General features: G+C 53.4%; 8 protein-coding genes across 8 annotated transcripts; 5 read left to right on the top strand and 3 right to left on the bottom strand.

Annotated features, from left to right (window-relative positions):
* Positions 1-866: 866 nt before the first annotated feature.
* PHATRDRAFT_47598 (predicted protein) lies at positions 867-6,119 on the top strand (the record flags this gene model as incomplete). Its single annotated transcript, XM_002181994.1, has 1 exon — positions 867-6,119. One exon carries the CDS (start codon positions 867-869, stop codon positions 5,658-5,660), a length of 4,794 nt encoding a protein of 1,597 aa, XP_002182030.1. The 3' UTR covers positions 5,661-6,119.
* Positions 6,120-6,272: 153 nt separating this feature from the next.
* PHATRDRAFT_37853 (predicted protein) lies at positions 6,273-6,997 on the bottom strand (the record flags this gene model as incomplete). Its single annotated transcript, XM_002181832.1, has 3 exons — positions 6,273-6,638; positions 6,662-6,729; positions 6,889-6,997. The coding sequence occupies 3 exons, from the start codon at positions 6,995-6,997 to the stop codon at positions 6,273-6,275; spliced, it is 543 nt and encodes a 180-aa protein (XP_002181868.1).
* Positions 6,998-7,536: 539 nt separating this feature from the next.
* PHATRDRAFT_47597 (predicted protein) lies at positions 7,537-10,072 on the top strand (the record flags this gene model as incomplete). Its single annotated transcript, XM_002181993.1, has 1 exon — positions 7,537-10,072. One exon carries the CDS (start codon positions 7,537-7,539, stop codon positions 9,967-9,969), a length of 2,433 nt encoding a protein of 810 aa, XP_002182029.1. The 3' UTR covers positions 9,970-10,072.
* A 271-nt stretch (positions 10,073-10,343) lies between these two features.
* PHATRDRAFT_28874 (predicted protein) lies at positions 10,344-11,995 on the top strand. The gene is made up of 2 exons (XM_002181992.1): positions 10,344-11,236; positions 11,396-11,995. Exons 1-2 carry the CDS (start codon positions 10,540-10,542, stop codon positions 11,929-11,931), a joined length of 1,233 nt encoding a protein of 410 aa, XP_002182028.1. The 5' UTR covers positions 10,344-10,539; the 3' UTR covers positions 11,932-11,995.
* Positions 11,996-12,332: 337 nt separating this feature from the next.
* On the bottom strand, positions 12,333-13,926 carry PHATRDRAFT_47595 (predicted protein; the record flags this gene model as incomplete). The annotated part of the gene is made up of 2 exons (XM_002181831.1): positions 12,979-13,926; positions 12,333-12,943 (listed from the first exon to the last, which is right to left on the bottom strand). The coding sequence occupies exons 1-2, from the start codon at positions 13,835-13,837 to the stop codon at positions 12,333-12,335; spliced, it is 1,470 nt and encodes a 489-aa protein (XP_002181867.1). The 5' UTR covers positions 13,838-13,926.
* A 318-nt stretch (positions 13,927-14,244) lies between these two features.
* On the top strand, positions 14,245-16,044 carry PHATRDRAFT_47594 (predicted protein; the record flags this gene model as incomplete). Its single annotated transcript, XM_002181991.1, has 1 exon — positions 14,245-16,044. The coding sequence occupies one exon, from the start codon at positions 14,245-14,247 to the stop codon at positions 16,042-16,044; it is 1,800 nt and encodes a 599-aa protein (XP_002182027.1).
* Positions 16,045-16,240: 196 nt separating this feature from the next.
* Positions 16,241-17,450, bottom strand: PHATRDRAFT_37848 (predicted protein; the record flags this gene model as incomplete). Its single annotated transcript, XM_002181830.1, has 2 exons — positions 16,241-17,239; positions 17,397-17,450. 2 exons carry the CDS (start codon positions 17,448-17,450, stop codon positions 16,241-16,243), a joined length of 1,053 nt encoding a protein of 350 aa, XP_002181866.1.
* A 1,252-nt stretch (positions 17,451-18,702) lies between these two features.
* Positions 18,703-20,694, top strand: PHATRDRAFT_47593 (predicted protein; the record flags this gene model as incomplete). The annotated part of the gene is made up of 1 exon (XM_002181990.1): positions 18,703-20,694. The coding sequence occupies one exon, from the start codon at positions 18,703-18,705 to the stop codon at positions 20,692-20,694; it is 1,992 nt and encodes a 663-aa protein (XP_002182026.1).
* Positions 20,695-21,071: the final 377 nt, after the last annotated feature.

The raw sequence follows: 21,071 nt of genomic DNA, 5'->3' as shown, positions 1-21,071 counted from the left end.
GTTCCGCTTATACTTTGTCGGTGACTGTGGTCGTGAGAGTCTTCTCAGTTAGTCACTGGCATAGTTTCAGCTCTGGACTTATGGATATTGGAGCCCTACTTGTACGTCTTCATGCGGGCTCGTCTGCCGTCGTACCACTCTCGTGAACACCGGGTAACGTGACGACATCGGACGAGACAACATGTCTCGTGCACGAGAGACACACACCAGGGGTCCGATCAGAACCCGGAGACTGAAATGTCCGGATTCGGTTCCTAGTTCCGCACCGTGCGATGGTTCCGTAGAGCATTCCGGTACCGTTGGAGGCAGGCAAGGCGGGGGAGGGGCTTGCCTACGTTATATATATATTCGTGTGTAGGTAGGGTAGGTAGGTAGCTCGCGTAGGTAGGACCGAGAGGTCTCCCGTCGTTGTGGTTTGGTTCGGTCCGCCTCTCCCCACGGATCTAGTGTGTGATCGGGTGGGGTGGGTCCAAAAAGGCCACTCGCATCCGGTCCGAACGGGGGAACGTCTCTGTCCTATCGCACACTCCTATTATCGATACCTACCACACAGCACTACTCAATACCTACACACACAAGTATAATACACTCGTACCTACCGACCTCTTTTGGTTTGGGTGGAAACACACTTGGTGTGGGGTAGTGTGTGACCGTCATCGACCGATTCGGAAGGGACGACGAGGAAATCCCAAAAGCCGGGTGTTTGTTGGGGGGGAAAGAAGAGAACCGACGTTCGTGGACGCCGTGTCAACCGGATCATCTTTGGTTGTCGCGTCACGTGTGTGTGTGTACGGGTAAAACAACTGGCTTCGAACAGCTGTGCCACCATTGTCCGACGTCGTCGTTGTCCCAGGGAAACCACCAAAATGTCGGGAACGGCACGTCCTTCACGACGGCGTCAGTCGGTACGCCACTACACGGACGACAATCCCAATACCTTTACGGTCAAACCGTCTCGCAGTACGGCAGTGGATCATACCAACCCCGACGACCACCACAACCCTGGGGGACGAGTCCGTGCCCGGACGACCGCGAGACGGAGACCATCACCACCCGTCGTCGTCAATCACAACCCGACGCGGAAACGTCGACGGGAGGAAACCGTCCGTTCCGAGACGCATTCCAATACCGTCCGAACCACTCCCCACAATAACAACAACAACAAAACCTCGTGGGTTACCAAGCTCGTCTTTCGACAACGTTCCATGGTCCCCGCGTCCGATGGAACGGGGGACACCGCGCACCGTCCCACCGATACCTGTCTGTCACACGACGTAAGTTTCCAACCCCTCTGGTGGCCTGCCAACGACAACAACAACAACAACAACAATAGCAGTACTACCACAACTCCCTCTACCGGCGTTACCAATCGCGTCCGCAACACACTGCCACCGCCGCCCCCACCCACGTGGACGCCTCTCCGACCCGCTTCGGCCGTGCGCTTGGCGCGAGACGGACACGGCGAGCCCCTGCAATTGCCACCGCCCGCGATCACGTCTTGGGAAAACCGTCGCGACGGAGGTGGAATCTGTGTCGGCGACGCCGCCGGGACCGTCACGCTCTACTACGGCGACCCCTCCCACGGAATTCCCGGACAGTCTCTCGACACCACCGCGGCACTCCGGGAAGCCCAACGACCCATTCTTTCCAAAAAGGTCATGGTCTATCCCAACGCCGTCACCCACGCATCCTGGCAACAACACGTCGTTGTGCTCGAAACCCTCAGCGAATTGGAAGCCTGGAACGTACGGACCCACACGCGTTTGTGGACCCTGCCCCTGGGTAACGCTCGCCACGATCACGACGAAGCCGCGACGAACGATTCCAACCTGCCTGTGGGTGTGACCACCACTCCACCGTTGGTACCCTTGGATCTACAGGTATGGCCCCATGATGCCACCCAGAATCATACGGACTATTCCTGTCGGGTCCTCTTTCTACCATCCAGTAGTCACGTGCAATTGGATGTGAGCACCATCACCGACGACGCCGAAGCGAGCCATCCAAGCCTGGATGTGGTCAAACTCTACTGCTTGGAATTTTCCACGGGAACCACGGCGTCACTGCCGGCATCCCCGTCCACCACGCTAACGACGAAAAGAACCACACCACGCATCCGATCCCTTGTGCCGGAAGGATACAACGCAAGTACCTTTCTTTGTCACGCAGCCGTCTGGGATACCCCGGGGGCACCCCACCAACCCCCACGCATGGCCCTGCTGGTGGCACAAATGTTCGTGGACGACACGCTACAACTGCTCCGCGTCGATACCGAAACCTCCGGCGAGGCGGACAACGCGTACGCGATTATACGAGACCAATCCGCCTTGACTGCCGTCCCGTCCAAGACATCCGTCCTGGATTGTTCCCTCACCCTCACGCCCGACTGCGTCTTAATCTGCACACCCCGTGGCATTCGCTGTCACGACCGCGCCACCCTGCAACCCCTTACGGTGTACGGAGAACACGTGGCCTTGCACGGACAAACGGTATGCTGGCAACGCTGTTTGTGGGTGCCGGAACCCGCGTCGACCGGTCGCGGCGGTGCCGCCGTGTCCGCGTCCGGACCGTTCGAAAAAGCCGCGACGGTGACCAACAAGAAGAAACAGTCCTGGTGGACTCGTGCCGACGAAGTCGACGCGCGTCTCCGTTTCGACCAAACCAATGGGCCGAACGAGCCTCCGGTACCCCAAGTGAGTCACTACGTGTTGGTCGGTTTACCCCACCCCGTCAAAGGACCGGAAGATTTGAACGGCACGATATACATATGGAAGCCGTCACAACCGCACGCGCCCCTGTTGACTCTACCGGCTCCCACCAAGAGCGGCGGTCTGCTGAATCTGCACGTGCAGAATTCTGCCGACGGATGGAAACTGGCCACGGCCACGTTCGAACACGGACAAGGCTGGGAAATGCGCACCTCGTTGAAGAGTTCCTTCGCCGGAACCATGTATCCGGTAGGCTACAGTGTCATTCCCGATAATGTGGAGTACGTGGAAGACGAAGACGAACTGGACACCCTTATGGTGCCCGCACCGGAGGTAGATGACGAAAGTGACAACGCTGTGAGCGACCCAATACCGAAAACACCACCTTCCGACCAGGATTTCGAAACCGCGTTGCGACTATCGTTGCTCGAGCAACATGGCAAGCAATCGGTAAGCTCGAAGCAATCCCGCGATCCGCAAGACGAGGAGGTGTCCGTCTTGGATACCGACGATGGTAGTGCGGACAATCTGCTATTACCGACCCGTCTCGACTTGCCTCTTTTGCAGTTTCTGCAACGAGAATCGAACGAGACCGTAGTCAACCCGCTCGAACTATCACCCCCCAGTGGTCACCCCAAGTCTATCGTGAACGTTGTTTTTTCCAGTCTCCCGCAATTTGGCTCGGTGAAACAGATTTATCGAGTTCATCGTCGACAAGCGGAGGAAGCTGCCATGAGGGAACAGTTGGCTGCTTCGGCGACAGCATCGCTGACGACCATGGCGGTGGTTCCTAAACCAAAAAGCAAACGAACCAGGACGGCCAACGTTGAAGCCTTATTACAAGCTTCCATTGATCCGACGTTGCGTCGAAAAATGCTGGCTGCCGGTAAACAGTGGGCGGAGGGGGACGGTAGTCGCCTTCGTGGCACCGAATTGCATCCGGACGCGGACGATATCAACAAGGGCAGCCTGGCGAAACCGCCCCCCACCAAGCAAGAATTGGTAGAATTGGCTTCCCAAGAAGAAAAAGAACTGGCGTTTGAGTTGCTTTGTTTGAGCCCTTCCAAGCCGAGTACTCCGAAAGCAGTACCCGACCACGAGGTAGAGGCGGGTCCATTCGCAGTTCCCGAGCCAAAGACTTCCTCCTGGAAGGCCAACGGTACAGTGGCTCCGCCGCCTCCACCAACCGTGATGAGCGCGTCAACCAACGTGGTGACCGCACTCCCCGAGCATAGCCCACCGCGCATTTCACGCGTTACGGATGCAACATCTCCAATCTCGGTGTCCAATGGTGTGCTCGCAACGCACAACCACGCCTGCCCGATGTCTTGCGCGGCATGCCGCGGGCGAATGGTCCGACACGTCCGTGGGAAACGGGAAAAACCCGTAGACTATGACGCCATTGCTCGAAAAGAGCGCGAAATCAAGGAACGAGAGGAAGCGGAAAAACAACGACTTAAGGCAGAAAAACGACGGGCGGCCGAAGCGCGACGACGGGAGGCTCGAAGACGGAAAAAGGAGGAAGAGGCAGCAAAACGGAGGGAAGATGACGAAAAACATCGACAAGAATCCGAGCGGATGCGACTATTGGAGCAAGAACAGTTTGAAAGGGCACGAATACTGGAGCGCGACAATGAACCAGTCGCTCCAGCACCGATGCCTACACCAATTCAGTTATGGACGGAAGAAAGTGTGCCACCACAATATGTTCCGCCTCCTCCTCCTCCTCCTCCTCCTCCACCACCGGTAGCTCTGGAACGTCCCACAGCAATTCCCAGTTTTTCGGCCATCAATGCTGCGACTGTTGCGTCGACGTCTGAAATATTACCTTCAGCACGTCTTCCAGATGAAAGAAGTAGCCTCACGTTCGCCGTCAGCGACGGCAATGGTCAGGAAACAGGAGTACATGGATTCAGCCCAAATAGTCCGGGAAATAGCAATGGGGGAAGCCCCGGCTTTCCGCTCCATGTCGGTAGCCAGCCTCCTGTCTCGGCGTCAAATATTGATTCTACAAGTGCTGGGAATACTCAAGAGGGTCAGAGCCAGGAGCTCCAGGAGGCGAGCGATCGGTTTCCGGGTCAAAGCGAGTTTCAATCCCTGGACGCCGCAGATTCGGGTCAAAACGATGTTTTCCGTAGCGAAGGGACTCCGGGGCAAAGCTTGGAGAGGACTTCTTACAACACAAAGTGGGATGGGGGATATCGTGGAGGCGCTCCACCGACTGAGTACTACCAATCGGTGGATGCAAGTCGACACATTTCCACGGCCAGTCATCATAACCAGAATGTTGGCACTGGAGACGACCAACCATCACCGCACCAGCAGTACTGCCAAAGAGAAGAATCAGTGGCGGCAAAATCGTACAACCATCGTTCTGGTACGGAGGAAAGCCCGGCACATAACTTCCCCACGGTTCCTTTGGAAAATGCGCCTCCGGTGATTCACGTCTCGGACTTTGTGGCGTCGGAACCGCTTTCGACGAACGATGCTTTGGCTGCTCTTGCTGGGCTCGCAAATAGTATGATGCCCGAGGCAACCGAAGAGATTGTCGATTACGGTCAACAACCGTCCGGCATTGCAAGCAGTGGAGTCGGCTGGAGCTACGGTGGTCAAGAAGAAGCAGCTCCCCGAATAACGTACGACTATGCTGGCTCGTCCGATCGACGTTCGGCAATTCTGGCCCAATTCAATGCGGAAAATAAGGGAGAAACCACCGACAGCTCTTTGTATCAGGCCTACGGAGCGTCTGAGAATAACGGATATGCCATTCAAAATTACTCGGCTGCAGTAGACCAAGACTATCACACGCCGATTAGCGATTCCACACAAACTGGCTACACGGAGTCGCAACAGCAGGATGCCAATCCAGTCTACATTTCGCAAGCCCCTCACACTGCTTCGTCGGACTACGTTCAAAAACAGGAGCAGCGAAAAGAGCAGGGCGATCAATAATCAGGGGACTTTTTGTGAACGAGCAGTACTACCATCCAAGTAACACCTATAGATGTGCCGAATCTGCCACGATCTTTTGCCGCAAACAGAACAAGCCATGATAAGACTTTGTGTCTAAAACGCTCTGACGCTCTAATGCTATTGGTAGATCACGTTCGGAAGGGCGCAGACGCGGATTAGTGGTGGCGTATGCGCTAATCCGGGGGGCTAGAATTAAACCATGGTAATGTTAGTTGTATTTGCTGCAAAAACGATATATTTGCTGTATGTGTACAAAAGGTTGGGTGAAAAATGTGTTGATATAACGTGTGGTGCGGACAACGTCTCACCAGAAGTTCAATCGGGAAGCCAAGTCGCTTCCGACGCACACACAAGGCCTCACAGCCCCACACTCCCTACAAACATTCAATAGTATAGTATAGCCTCATAATCTTTGTAGTTCATTGTTTTCCTAACTGCAATCTCCATTGTTGTTTTGTGCTCATCAATAGAACTACGAAACAACCCATCCATCTTTCTGCTCCACCCCTGCCCTACCGTTCTCCCATTCTGTCTCCCTTCCCCATGTCCACCTGCGCCAATTTCACCATCAAAACTTTCCTCACAAAGTCCTCAATCCAATCGCCACACACTGTCTTGCCCACCTACATCTTGCTCCTCCAAGCCCAACGCCAACTCAGCGCCAACGCCGCCGCCATTCCCAGTCTCAACCGCGGCGGAGCCTGTGGCCACACGGCCCTGACCCTCACCGCCCACCGCCACCGCCACCGCGGAACTCTCCAACATCCCGTTCATTGTCCCTGCCCCCCCCCCCCCCCCCCCGCGGCCAATCCACTTCCGGGTACCACACAACCGCAAATCACGGAAAATAATTGCCTCCACAAACGCGCCGTGGCCATCCACAGCCTGTACGTGTCGGTCAATAACGCCCTCCGTCACCAACTTCTCGACGGCATTCCTCGCGTCTATGTCCGTAACCTGGAACACCCCAGTGTGTGTACTGCCACCTCACCTGCCTTGACCTTTTGACCCATCTCTGGCTCAATTTTGGCTCCATCTTGGCCTCCGACTAAAAAATCAACATGCAGTCCATGTGCATCCCGTAGAACTAATTTATCAACCCGGCCAAGCTTATTGAAACCATCTTCCGCTCCGAAGAATCATTCAGTGTCAATAGCCCGCAGTCAGCTCCGAATCATGAAGGACGCTGGAATCGGTAGCCATTGACGAGAATGTGTGACTCCAATCAAGCCTGGTAGAAGGTACCGGCGTTTTGGGGGGCTTTCTACCCCGTAATTCGTGTTCGGACGCCCGTGCGTGCACCGTCGGTATGACATGATGGCTTTTCATTTCAGCGATCACGTGTCGGGCCAAGGTCGAATTCAATTCACGAATCAAAAATTTTTGAGGTTTCTTCACGATAATAAACAAATCCCGCTGGGACACGCAGTGGGAACATCATGAGGCTAAACTCCTTTCTCTCTGCATCCCACCCCTCCAAACTGAAAATTTCATGGAAGCAGCTGCTATATACAGTTCTCGTGATCACCTATGATATTGGTTTTAATATCAATTAAAAATTCACTTAAGCTAAAGGAAGATTCAGATGACAGTCAATAAAAATTATTTCAATTAGCAGCAAAGTAAAATCAATCCATTTTCCCTAAATAACGCGATATTCACACCTTCTCATCCCAATTTATGATTTCTCGTATTGCAACTTATGTCTGCGTTCTTTTTCCGAAGAATGCCGTCCGCTGATCTCATCCTTGACCAAAAACACTTCTCAGAGGCAGTCATTAAAGCATTTTTACCCTCAAAGACAACACTTCATAGGCGCACCAACCACAACAACGACGACGTTGACGCTGCGGCAATGGCGCGCAGCTTTTTCTATGGCTTTCGAACCCGACTGTTGATGCTGTTTCTCTTCACAACTCTGTTTGGATTGGTATCAATTCACCTCATCATTACCAGCTCAAATTCTGTTACGCAATATGAACCAAGGCCAGCTCCAAGGAGAGAAAGTTCCGGGGTATTTCACGACGCGAAAGCCCATCCAGAATTTGCTCCAAAGGAAACAAAGCTGAAAGCGCTAGTTGGACTTCCAAAATATGCACCCCCGACGTCTTCTATTATTCTCATTCGGGCTCTGGGCAACGCCTTGCCGCCAAGACACAGTACAAACCAGACTTTGGATAATCTCGACTTTATTCTTGCGCACGAGGATTCGTTTCCCAACACAACGCGACACTGGTTCGTCAATCGCTTCGTCGATCCCGAGATGGAAAATCAAGTTTTGGATAGACTTCGGAAAGCCCAGGAATCCTACACTGTCATTCCTTTTGACTTGCAGATCTATGACAAAATCGAATATGCATACGATCAAATCCCCAAAGACCAGATTCATCTTCCTACCACAAGGAGAATCACCAAGAAGGAAGTACATCTTGCTGAAGGGCAGATACAGCACAACAAAATCCTATACGTCATCAACGTAAATGGGGTCAGGAACGCTATGTTAGACTACGGCCGTACTCATTCGAATGCTGAATACATTCTTCCTTGGGACGGGAACTGTTTCATGACGCGAAATGCGTGGTCTTCGATCCAGTCGTCCTTGGCCGAGAATCCACAGGCTAGGTACTTTAAAACGCCCATGGATCGATTGCAGGAGTCAAACGAAGCTCTTCTATCAGATACGTACGAGCCCAAACCTGTTGAAGAACCCCAAATTATTTTTCACCGAATGGCGAGGTCCAACTTTAACGAACAGCTAAGATATGGGCGAAGAAACAAGGTCGAATTGTTGGTGAGACTCGGAGTTCCAGGACCTTGGGATAAGTGGTCGTGGCTGGATAGTGAGACGGCCATCTCAGATCGCGCCCATGCTTTCGACGCCGTCGGAGATGTACCAATAGCCGGGTGGATAACGCGGTTGAATTCAGGAACGTTCTTGGCTGAAAGGTCTGCCAAGGCTCGAGGCAGACTTCGAAATAAAGCAGTCACCTTGCTTCTGGAACGACTCGATTTTCGAGCTGCTCGGGACTTATATGGCTTGACTTCTTCAACTCTCCTTTTCTTCAACGAAAAGCGATTGTTGGTGGAACGCGCCGAGTGGAAGGCCGGCAAGAGAAAACAAATCTTTCGAGAGCTGGTACGGCTGGCTGACCAGGCGCTACTAGCTGGACCTTGGTCGGTCATGGACAAGAAAAAATTCGGTTGTGGTATTTCTGGGGATTGTCATGATTACTTTCACCCCTCACCGTACATGTGGCCGCAGAGGAATGAATCCGGGCACACTGACTGGTCGAAACCCTTCAAGCGACGTGACGGTGTGCGAGCTCCTGGTACATCCTTATTCAGCTCCGGGAGTGAGCAGTATGATCGATCCGGGTTGGCTGCAATGAAGTACAACACAACACTCCTTGCGTTGGCCTATTCGTTGACAGACAACAAGGCATATGTTGAGAAGGCAGCAAGCAATCTCCGACATTGGTTTATCCACAATGCAACACGTATGAATCCACATCTCACCTACGCCCAGGTAAAATGGAAGGCAGATGCAACAGCAGTGGGATCATCGTATGGTCTTATTGAGATGAAAGATGTGTACTTCTTCTTGGATGCGGTCAAAATTGTGGAAAAATCGGAAGCACTGTCACTATTGGAACGCGACTCTATGCGTGAATGGTTTGCTGACTATCTTGAGTGGTTGGTCTCAAGCTTGCAGGGTCAACAAGAATTTGTCCAAGACAACAACCATGGTCTCTTTTACGATGTCCAGGTTGCACCCATTGCCTTGTATACTGGCAACATAGCATTGGCATTGTCAAGGATGCAACGATCAGCTTCGCGTCTCTTGACACATATAAATACCACTACTGGTGTTCTTTCCCAGGAATTAATTCGTCCAACGTGTGAGCACTATCAAGCCTTTACTCTGCAAGGATGGGCTAACATGGCCCGCATGAGCAGAAAAATTGGCCTGGACTACTGGGGCCGCTTCCGTGACAAGGCAACCAATCAGAGTATCCTGTGTCAGGCAATGCGGTATGCAAACCCTTACTTGCAAAAGCGAGAGATATGTCCCGGGAACTCACACAGCGAGGACGTGCGGCGATGGTGGCCTCTGCTTGTAGACTTCTCTCAGCATTGCCAACAGCCCTCCAACGAAGGGTTGCTCAATGTCAGTGACTGGATCCCTTCAGCGCTTCGGAATCCCGATATAGATCGGTATTTGATGCCCCCTATGTACGACTATGGAGATGGAATTGCTCCATTTTGGAATCTAGGGTATCATTGGTAAACACAGTTCACGTAGCAAGCTACCTGCAGTTGATGATGTGATATTTGCGGGCACCACCACTAGACTCCCGTAACAAATAGATGAAATTTCAATTTTCTTCTCTAGGAAAGGTGCGTGGTTTCCTAAATAATTAGAGGATGTTTGGAAACATCAGATACACTTGTCTAAATCGTTTCAAAAAGTTTTCTTTGGAGAAAAGCCGCTCTAGTTCGGCCTGAAAAATTGAATAATCGCCATTTCGGCCAAATCTGAAACCCCTAAGTACTTTAGATTGTGTGCGAACGAGCTTTTAAGGAAATCTTGCAATTAGAAAATAATCCAATGCTCGGTATATGCTCTGTCTACCACATAGCAAAGGTATCGCGCTGGCATGGATGAGCTCCTTCCAACCCATCAAGCTTCAATCAATCTACTTCGCAGCAGTTGACTGTGAACGCTTCACCACGGCGGGGGACCTCGTTGGAATCCCGATTGTTCTTCTTTTTCAGACTGTGATACTCTCTGTGTTTGATTCGTGAATCTTCTGCACGACTCACACAGCTACGACAACAGCGGTGTTGGCGAATCCGAATGCGTTCAGCCTGCTGCATTCCTGATTCTTGTGGTTGTCCTTTATCTTCCTCCTGCTTCCCGACAGGTCATCCATCGTGTGTCTACTCTACTAGATACCGCATATTCCAACGCAGTTTGGATAGTTCCATTCCTAACTCTCCACAATTCCCCATGGTGAACGATCCGCGGGTGACGGAGCAGCTTTCGCATTTGGGGGGAGTCTACCGCGATCCTGCACGGGTGGATCGGGACGCCACGGCGTTGTTGCGATCGAGCGTCGGGGAGCGCTTGACTCCCATTGCGGCGGAATTGTACGAAGACAATGGTTCCCATTCCACCGTGCTGGTCTTGCAGGGCATGATCGCCGTGGACTTTCGTGGCACAACGTACCGCCAACTGATGGAAATATACCTACCCGGGCGCTACCCCCAGCGTCCACCCGTATGTTACGTGCGTTTGGCCGAACACATTTATTTGAAAAACAATCACGAGCACGTGGGTTCGGATGGGAAAGTCGATATCCCCTATTTGGACGAATGGACATCGCATCACCACAATTTGGTGGAGTTGGTCATTCAAATGAGTTCGGTTTTTTCCGCGGACCCGCCAGTCTTTTCCCGCACATCAGCCGCCACGCCCCCACCGCCAGCCTACGCCGCCGCTGCCGTTTACAATGATACACGGAGCAGTACAACGACAACGAATAGCAACCACGGTAGTAGCATTAGCTATCAACGCGAAAAACGTCAACGGGAAGTGGAGGCCGAGCGTAGGCTGGCGCAGGACGCTGCCGAAGCCAATGCGGCAGTCGCCGCCGCCCGACGGGCTGCACAAGCTGAACAAGAACGCGAAGTCCAACGGTTGGCGCAACAAGCTTGGGAAGAAAGGAGAATCGACCAATTGCGCCAAAATTTGACTTTCAAGACCCAACGCCATTTTGTGGAACTCTCTAAAGAAACACAACAGCAAGTGCAAGCGGATGAGCGTCATAAACAGTTGTTGATCCATGCAGAAAGCAAGATTGACGCGCAAATCAAAGCCCTGGAAAAAGAGAAGGAGACCTTGGAAAGGCATTTGTCCACGACACGCGAGAAAACCATTGCTATTAAAGCTTGGGTACGGTCGCACAAAGAAAGGCTGGCCGAGTCCAAGGAGGCTGAGGCTGTACCGGCTGACAAGCTGGTGCAGCCGGCCAGTGAGCTGCACGGACAAATGCTGGCTCTGGCAGCCGAAAACGCGGCATTGACGGACGTCCTTTATTTTCTCGACCGTGGTTTGTACGCGGGCAAGCTAGACGCCGTGGCCCATCTCAAACAGGTACGGAAACTCGCCAAAAAGCAGTTTCTGGTCCAGGCGCATCTTATCAAGATCAATCAAGTACTTCTGGACAGAAGTAATAGTCGTAGATGAGCAACACGGAGATCTCTGTCTGCACACTCAAGACTTCGTGTTAGAAATTTGCCTTACACACCAGAAAACCAATGGCATGCGTAGTCCTTTGTTGCAGATGTAACGGTAGCGTGTTGTCTTATTAGTAGTATTGTATAGTTGAACTGCGTGTATAATCTAAACTGCTTCCTGCTCATTGGAAACCATACTAAATCCACGGGACTTGACATTTTGAAAATGAATGTGGTCCTCCGGTGATTCATGACAAATTCACTGTATGTGTACAAAAGGTTGGGCTGCGTGCACGCCTTGTTTTCGGGTCAAAAGACGGCACTTGCGTGTTGGTCAATGATTGCGTATTTGTTCTCCAATAGAGCCGAGGTATGGCAGCCACCTGTAGCGCTTGGCAGGGATGCGTCACGTTATCGCTGATGGGGTCTTACGGAACCGTCCGGCCTTTTGTCGTCATCACTATCATTGTCACTAGAGTCTTTGTTGTCGTCATCACTATCATTGTCACTAGAGTCCCCATTGTATTGAGAATCATCATCGTCACTAGAGTCCTCGTCGTCATCATCATCATCCTCGTCACTAGAGTCTCCGTCCACTGACGAATCCTCGTCGTCACTGAATTCCTCGTCCTCGTCGGTATCGTTGCGGACGAGAAACTCGTTTTCGATAGTGGAGAGCAATTCGGCGAGTCCCCGTCCTCCTTTGGCACTGGTGACGTGTACAATGGGACTCATGTAGAGAGCCGCGGGGGCCACGTCCCCGTCGGCCGCGTGACCGACTTCCGCGGCGTAGCGCAAACAAATTTGGTTGACCATCCGGACAATTTGCGGGGCACCAACACAATCCGCCTTGGTCAAAACGACCGTGTAGGGAATATCGTTATCTTCCAACCAGGTCATGACGAAGTGATCGATGGTTTGCGTGCCGTGTCGGGCGTCGACGAGCAGAAAGAGTCGACGTAGATTACCGGTATCCCGTCGTCGCGTCCGCAAGAATCGTTGCGTGAGTACTTGCCACGACTCTACGGCGTCGTCCGGTCCGACGGCGAATCCGTACCCGGGCAAATCGACGAATACGCCGCGAGCGGCGGCGGCGTAGTCCGGGGCGGCGGCGCCGTGGTGGTGCGCGGGTGGTGGTGTGGTTCGTAGGCCCGGGGGACGATACCAAAGAGGTGGACTTGTTGGGTCCGACCGGGTTGTTTACTAATGCGGGCGAGATCACGGCGCATGAGTGCATTGATGAGACTGGACTTGCCGACGTTGGAACGACCGAGAAAGGCCACTTCCGGCACGTCCGAGTCGGGCGGGAGTTGCAAGGGTTTCTTGGAAGATCCGTCACTGACGGAAGACAAGTATTCGAAACGTCCGTTGTGGAATAAGGACGGTTGGTCGTAGGACGGTTCGGCGGCTTCGCGGAAGAGTTGGGTGTGATCGACGCCGGCGGTAACGACGGCCGTGCGGGTGACAAAGACGTAGGGCGACGCGGTGGGCCAGGCAAACATGGGCGGTACCCCGGTTTTCGGAGTCGTACTGGTACTACTAGCGGAGGTAGTATTGGGGTGGGCAGCATCGGACGCTTCGGGTATCCCAAAGGGGGTCCGGGGTTTGCGGAGACGTGCTTGGCGCGCACGTCCCGAAACGCGTGGAGTGGGTCGGGTCGGGGCGTGCGCCGTTTGGTTCCCGGGTCGTCCTTTGGGCTTTTTGGACGGTGCGGGTGGTTGTTTCTTCCAGTGTTTGCCAAAGGCGGCGCAGTGGCGAGTCTGGAAACCCCACGGCGGGTATGGAGCGTGAGCGGAGTGGAATGCGGGAGATATGGACGTCGTGTGGTGGAGTGCAGTAGTGGTATGGTGATAGTGGTGGTGTATGGTGAGTGTACCGGACCATCCCGCTCGCGTCCACGTACGACAGGACGCCATAGAGTTGAGTGAAAGAAGGGACGATTCGTCGACTTGTTGTTCTTTTGTTTGTTTAAGAGTTTGTGCTTTTGCTGTGTAGTAGTATAGTTGGTTGTTTGGTTGGTTGGTTGGTTGTTTGTGTACACGGTGTGTGTTCTGTGTGTTGACAGGTGAGAGGTGCTTCTCTGGTCTCCCGATGCGTGTAGGATTCGCCTCGGACAAATTCGTAAATGGATAGGGCAGGGTACAACGGTCCCGTTGGGATCGTGATTGGTCACTCCCGGAGCGGCATCTCGATCGCATCCGCGCACACACACGTACACACACACTCTCACCCCGAGCCCGTTTGGCACCGCCACCCCTCACGCCAACGACCGTTCCCAAACAACCAATTTTTACATATATATATTGTGGTAGTAACGACGGCAATGGTGGACACACAACAACGACACCGACAACCACCACCACCACAGCGACGACGACGACAATGGCGGACGGGTGTGACCCTGGCGTGGGTGAGTCTCAGTCTCCCGTCCCGGGCCGCGTGGACTTCCCCCCGTCTACGTCGCGTACGACGGGCACTACCCACCTCTCTTTGTCCCCGCTATACCCTATTGTCATCATCATCATCATCATCGTTGCAAGCCGCCGAACAGTACAACTCATCTCCCCCCATCGATCCGCCCGGTCCCTACCGTGGCGTCTTTCACGAGACACTCGTCTTTCCCACCCACCGTGAACTCCTGGCGTTGGCGTACGGCGAGTCCGTCTCCAGTGCACCCTTTGCCATTCCCACCCACGACGGACCGATCTACCGGTTTCGGGTCTCCGTCTATCCCCGCGGCGGTGGACACGCCGGATCCGCGGACCCGCGCGGCTGGGGACGAAAGCGTGGCCCGGAACGCGTCGGAGTGTATTTGCAATTCTTGCCGGATGCAACGGACGATACGGTCGATGCGTCCTTTGTCTTTACTCTTCGGGGACGACAAGACCCGAAACCCTTTGACGTCGAATGGCGGGCCGGAATGCGGTTCGTCAGTCTCGAACGATCCCGTTTGGCCCAGGGACGAGCCAACGACTTTGGTGCCCACCTATTGTCCACAACCATGCTCCGAGACTTGCTCGGGGGAGCCGACGATGACCATGACGGCACGACGTCGCCGTCCTTGCACATTCGAGTTACCGTGTCCCTGCACGCGACGACCGTGCCCACTGCCGGCGTCGGGGATTCTCGGCCGTGGGCGCCGACTCGTCTCCTCGACGACATTCGGAAAATCGACTCGGCGCCACCGTCCACCAACAATATTGCCACCACCACCAACGAACGGGTCCGGGTCGGTACCATTGTAGTCCCCGTCCTCCAAAAGTTGGCGCAACGACCCCGCATGTTTCAACAAGGCGCCTACCCCGGCGTCGAATACCGTATCCTGCGCATCATTGACCCGCACACCAACCGTGACCTCTTTTACAGTCAACCCGGTGCCGACTACGAACTCAAGCCGGTTTATCCCCTTGTTCGGCAGCTCGAGCGCCCTTGGCCAGTCCGCGTCAACGAACGCGATATTCCCAAACTCCTCACCCCCACCATGTACAATACCGTATCGGCCGTGGGATCGCTACTCACCGCACTCACCGGCCTCCTCGTCGCATTCGTGCTCTCCCAAGCCGTCTCGCTCTTTGTCATTCCCAGTCTCAGCATGGCCCCCACGCTCGCCAAAGGCGACGTCGTCCTCGTCGACAAACTCACCCCGCGCTTCTGGGGTCCCCGGACCAACATTCCCGTCGGCGACGTGGTCTTTTTTCACCCTCCCGAACCTCTCCAAGACATGGTCGTCCGCAGCACGGGCCGCCGCTTGGCCCCTCGCGATTTGTTCGTCAAACGCGTCGCCGCCGGACCAGGGGACGTCCTCACGGTCGACCCTTCCGGTTCCGTCCGCGTCAACGGCGCGACGCCAGCCGTTGCCCGCGAAACCTGCGAAGCGGAACCCTTGCGCTTGATCGAAGCCTATCTGAAAAAGGCGTCGCCCGACAATCCGGACGGGGCCAACGTACGGATCGGACCGGGACAAGTCGCCGTCCTCGGGGATTGTGCGTCCGTATCGATCGACTCGCGTGTCTGGGGACCACTCCCGCAAAACGATATTGTGGGCCGGCCCGTCGTGCGGCTATGGCCCCCTTCGCGGTGGGGACCCGTCCCTGGACTTTTGCACGCACCGGATGCATTGTAGATACCAACCATAGCAATCCAAGCAATGGTAGTGGACCCGGTATACGTACGTGACAAAGTGTGGGTACGTACGGGTCAACACCGTTGTTAACCTGTATTTCAAAACACGAATCAAATGTACGCGTGCGTAGGGTGTTGGCCTGCCTGCCCGTTAGTGTGTATATTGGTATAGGTTTATAACTGAGTGTACGTGGATGCTACAAATATGCAGTGACAGGTTGTAAGGTCGTTTCGTGGGGAACCCAGTGCAATTCCATGGTCGGTCCCGACAAGAGCCAACCTTGGGTAGTCAGTTTCATTTTGGTGACGGTGGGAAGATTCTGGCACAAGGTCTGTTCCAACGCTTGCATCGGTGGCGGTCCCATCATCCGGGTCGATGCCACGGAACCGACCAGACGAACTCCGTCAAAGGCTTCCAACGTGTCGCCGGTAAGTTGCAAAGTAGCGTGCAGCGTGTTAGCCACCTTTATGGACAGTCGGTAGCATGCGTGACGAGTGGCGTCTCGCTCACCCGCGTCTACTGGCGAAGGCACGGTGATTTGAGCGACGATCACCATTCCCGTAGGCAGAGTAAGTTCGCCGAGTTCCGGTCCCACCAAGGCTTGCGCGAGTTGCCACTCGCCTACGTAGGACGCCACGGGAGGTGGTACAGATTGCCGAGTGCGCACGGTAGGTACAGTCTCCGGAAACTCCAGTCGAACGGTGGCCTTCCCCGTCACGTGCAAGCAAGGACAATACGTTACGCCGTCGCGTTCCGCGGCCACGTCAAAGGCCAATCCGACACAAACGTCGTTGACGTACACGACCACACGGATACGGGTAGACTCATCGTCTTTAACGAAAGACTCCCACAAGATCCCCACACGGCTACCGGTTTGTACGTAAGGACCGACGGAGGTCCGTAAGGCGGCTGCTCCGTTGGTCAGGTTGCCGTTGTAGAACAAACCGCGCGTTTGGTAGCCGTGGCGGACGCGTGCAGGCGTCGCAACGCCAACCGATAGATGACCTTCCAACGCCGTGACGGTCGCCACAAAATAAAAAGCTTGTGGCGTATCCCTACCATCCACAGTTTGATACGCCGTGAACGGAACCGTGGGTTTACCGGAAGCGAGCGCGACGATGATGCCGTTGTCGTCGGGGCTCGCCTGAAGCGACGCGTCCGTTGATCCGTCGCCGACCCATATCTTTCTTCTAGACTGTGCGTAGAGCGCGTTCATTAGAACGAAAGTGTGAAGGAAGACGGAGAGCCAGAGCGACACCGGAGACACAAGTGTGTCGGATTCGTGGCGAATTTTGAACTTGACTGTTACTGTTACTTGGCCAAAGTGTGATTTGTTCGATTGGGAGACTCACTGTCAGTCGTGTCCAGAACGGTGGTCGTGTATTGGCATGAACTAGGGATGTCATTATAACCCGGAAACGGAAAGAAAGTGCCCTGCGAAGGCTAGACCGTGTCACAAACGGCTTATTCTCGATAGCATACTGTTAACTATGAGTGTGAACTAGGATAAAGTCCGGAAGCCTCGCCTTTACACAGACCACCCTTTTTTGGGTAGTTTCTAAGCGATTGTGGAGATGTCTTTTTCGATCTCGCTTGGCCATTATTTGGGTGAGTAGTTTCTCTTACAGTAAAGAACTTGGAGAATGAGAACATTATTTGGACGAGGAAGGATACCTACCGGCAGTTGCATTGGCGGTTCCGTTGGGAATCGAGAGGAGAGTGTGAGTGTGGGTGAGTTTGTGCGCGTGGCTGTGTATCGTCGTGGTCAGAAACGGAGAAAGAGGTGCGGAACGGACGCGGTTCCGACTAATGGTAAGACGCAAGTCAGCCGTGATGACGCTGTCGTGTACGACAACGTGGGCGTGTGGGAGCTGCCGCATCTCGTTGGTGTTCCGTTGTGACGGTATACTTTCCGACATTTTGTGTGAGTTGGTCCCAGGATTCCCACCACGCGCTCTTCCTAAACGCAGACAAAAATTAATGTCATCCTGACTCTTCAAGTATTAATTCAGAATCCTTTTCAATAAATATATTTCCCGCCACCACTGGAACGACAGTTTGTTGGCCGCGTACGTCAGCGGCCTCATCTTTCGCCTTCAATCTCGCGGCGTTCGTTTCGTGTGTGTGTGTGTGCCGATCCATCGATCGATGACTATGAGCAACCCACGTAGACCCATCATCTCCCGGTAGGTTCGATCTCGTCTCACTCGTCCGTACTTGCGCGTGGCTTCGGGAGGAATCGATTTTCGCGAGGACCCCCCAACGACTGACTACCTCCCTCCCTCCCACACACGGATAAGCCAACACAACCCACGACAAAATAACGCACACTCACAGTCTCACAGCAACAGAAAGTACCTTCTCCATTGCGATCGTTGGAACAACAAGTTTGTAGTGTATATCTACTAGCAACAGCAGACAACCCAACAACAATAGCCTGTGACTCGTATCATCGCTAGCCAAACCTAGAGATTGACTCTCAATCACACGCACACACACATACACACCAAGTTACAGTCAAACATCATTCACCGATTCATCCATTCCGAAGCATTTCAACGCTAGCTATCGCTATCTGGACCAACAAGCGCCACTCCGAGCAGCGGAACTCACAAGCACTTGCGTTGTACTCATCAGCCGACGTCGTCGTCCACAAAAATGTGCAAGAAACCGGAGCCGAAACCCCACGAAAAGGAAGTTTCCTCGTCGGATGATGACGATTCCGTCGCCGAGTCCAGTCCCAAAGAAGACACCAGCTTTCCGGCTGTCGCTCCGACGCACTCTGCCAAGGACCGCAACACCGATTACGACTGGTTGATTTTTCTCGGACCCGCTCTGTTTGCCAAGTTCACTCCGGTTTGGACGATTTACGCCATTGCCATCGCTCGCATCGCGACGACGCACCTGATTCTTTCCCTGCACTATCAGTTCGTCGACAAGGACAACTATTTCAACAAGCTCACGCAGAAACAGTTACGTCGGGAGAAGGATGACTACCTGACCGGATTTTACTTGCACATGTACACGCAAATCGCTCTGCAGCTGATTTTCCCTTCTATGTTCTTTAGCCCCAACGAACAGATCTGGAGTTGTGCCAAGGAAGTTTTCCTCTCGCACGTGCTCGTCGTCGAGCCGCTCTACTACCTGGCGCATCGCTGGTTGCACGTGCCCAAACAAATGAAAGCCATGCATGGCTTTCATCATTTGAGTATACACACCCTACCCTCAACGTCTTTGGTGCAAAACTTTCACGAGCACTTTGTCTACCTTGCCGTCTTTGGCCCGGCCTTTATGCTGCCTTTTTTGTTACAGGGGAGGCAGCACTGGGCCGTCGTGGGAGCCTACCTCGTTGCCTTTGACGCCATCAACGCCTGGGGTCACACCAACGTGCAGATTCGTTCCTGGTTCTTGACCAGCCCCTGGTCGCCTTTGACTTATCTCTTTTACACCCCCGAGTTCCATCTCGGACACCATGCCTACTTTAACGCTAACTACGGCCTCTTCATGCCCCTGTGGGATCGCTTGTTGGGAACCTACCGCGAATACCACAAAAAGCCGCGGGCTATGCTGCCGGCCGATCAACAGGACTTTGTGTTCATCGGACACAACGGAGGATTCGGCCACTTTCTGACCATTCCGGAAATTTCCGTATACAACGTCTTTGACCAATACCTGTTGACCGGACTCCCACTGAAACTCGAGTTTTTCCTCATGCACTTGGTGGCCCAAGTGTGTAGGTTGTTCATGAGCTTTTACTATTGCTCCCGGACCTGCGTCGCCAATGAGTTCGTGGCGCGCACCATTGTGTTGGTGCGCACGCCGTGGGACTACATGTCCGGTCCTAGTCGCTTCGACGCCATCAACCGTGAAATGCTTCAACTGATGCGGAACGAGCACCAAAAATACGGAACCCGCAAATTCGGTTTCGGGAATCTCAATAAGATGAAGCAGCTCAATGACGGCGGCATGGATTTGACCAATATGATTGCACAAGACGAGTACCTTCACGACAAGAATATTCGAGTGTGGACGGGCGATACCATGACGGTCGCTTCCGTTTATAACCAAATTGTCGAAGTTCCCAACCTGGATCGGCTCTTTTATATCGGTGCCGGGGGTAAAGTCGGCACGGCTGTGTGTGAGCTGCTAACCACCAGTCGACCGGGCTTGAAAATATGCATCTTTTCACGCCACCGTGTTCTGAATCACCCGAATATTTCCTACACCAACAACCTCAGTGACATGGCCGACTACCGAGTCGTACTGGTGGGAAAAATATTGTCCAACGCTATGTACGAGAAAGCTTTGCGGACGGTAGATCAGGTCCAAACACGATTCATGCTGGATTACACCGTTCCGGTACTACCCATTCCAGCCTTAGAGTCACGAGGAGTCGGAATGATTCGGCATATTCGCATCGGTCTGCTTCAAACACGGCCCAACAACGCCTTTCTCAAAGGCCACTACGACTGGTGTATGAGCCACGGCGAGAATCAGATTGTCCCGTGTCATTTCGGCTGTCTGTTGAATACGGTAAATGGTCGGGAGACCAACGAGGTGGGGGAGATCAATCCCTTACAGGTCGAACAACTTTGGAAACAGGCCAACGCACGAGGATTTTACAACATTCCCATTGACTATCAGACTTAAGAAACCAATACAAAACCAAAGCATTATTTCTGAAAACAAACAACACGTACAGATGCATTACATGCCACACACGCACAGTAGCGGCTTCTACGGATGCACTGTGGCGCGTCCAGAATACGACCCCACTGATATGTGCACTGTGACGTGACACTGCACTACTAGCATAAGACGACAACAAAACTAAAAGTAAAACCATTGTCAATTTTCTACACAAGCTAACATGTGAAACGGACAATCGAATCGATACGGGATGCGCATATTTTTCCAAACCTAACGGCCTTTGCGGTAAATTTAAAATCGACTAGCAACCTCCCCACACGTATACAAGCACAAGCAAACTAGCGTTTACGTCGCGTCTTCATCGGTCAACTCTTCTC

The sequence above is a fragment of the Phaeodactylum tricornutum genome, chromosome 14, assembly GCF_000150955.2.
Source record: "Phaeodactylum tricornutum CCAP 1055/1 chromosome 14, whole genome shotgun sequence".
In the NCBI taxonomy this organism is placed as follows: domain Eukaryota; phylum Bacillariophyta; class Bacillariophyceae; order Surirellales; family Neidiaceae; genus Phaeodactylum; species Phaeodactylum tricornutum.
The sequence above is the reverse complement of the archived record's forward strand: the minus strand, read 5'-3'. Positions and strand labels throughout refer to the sequence as shown.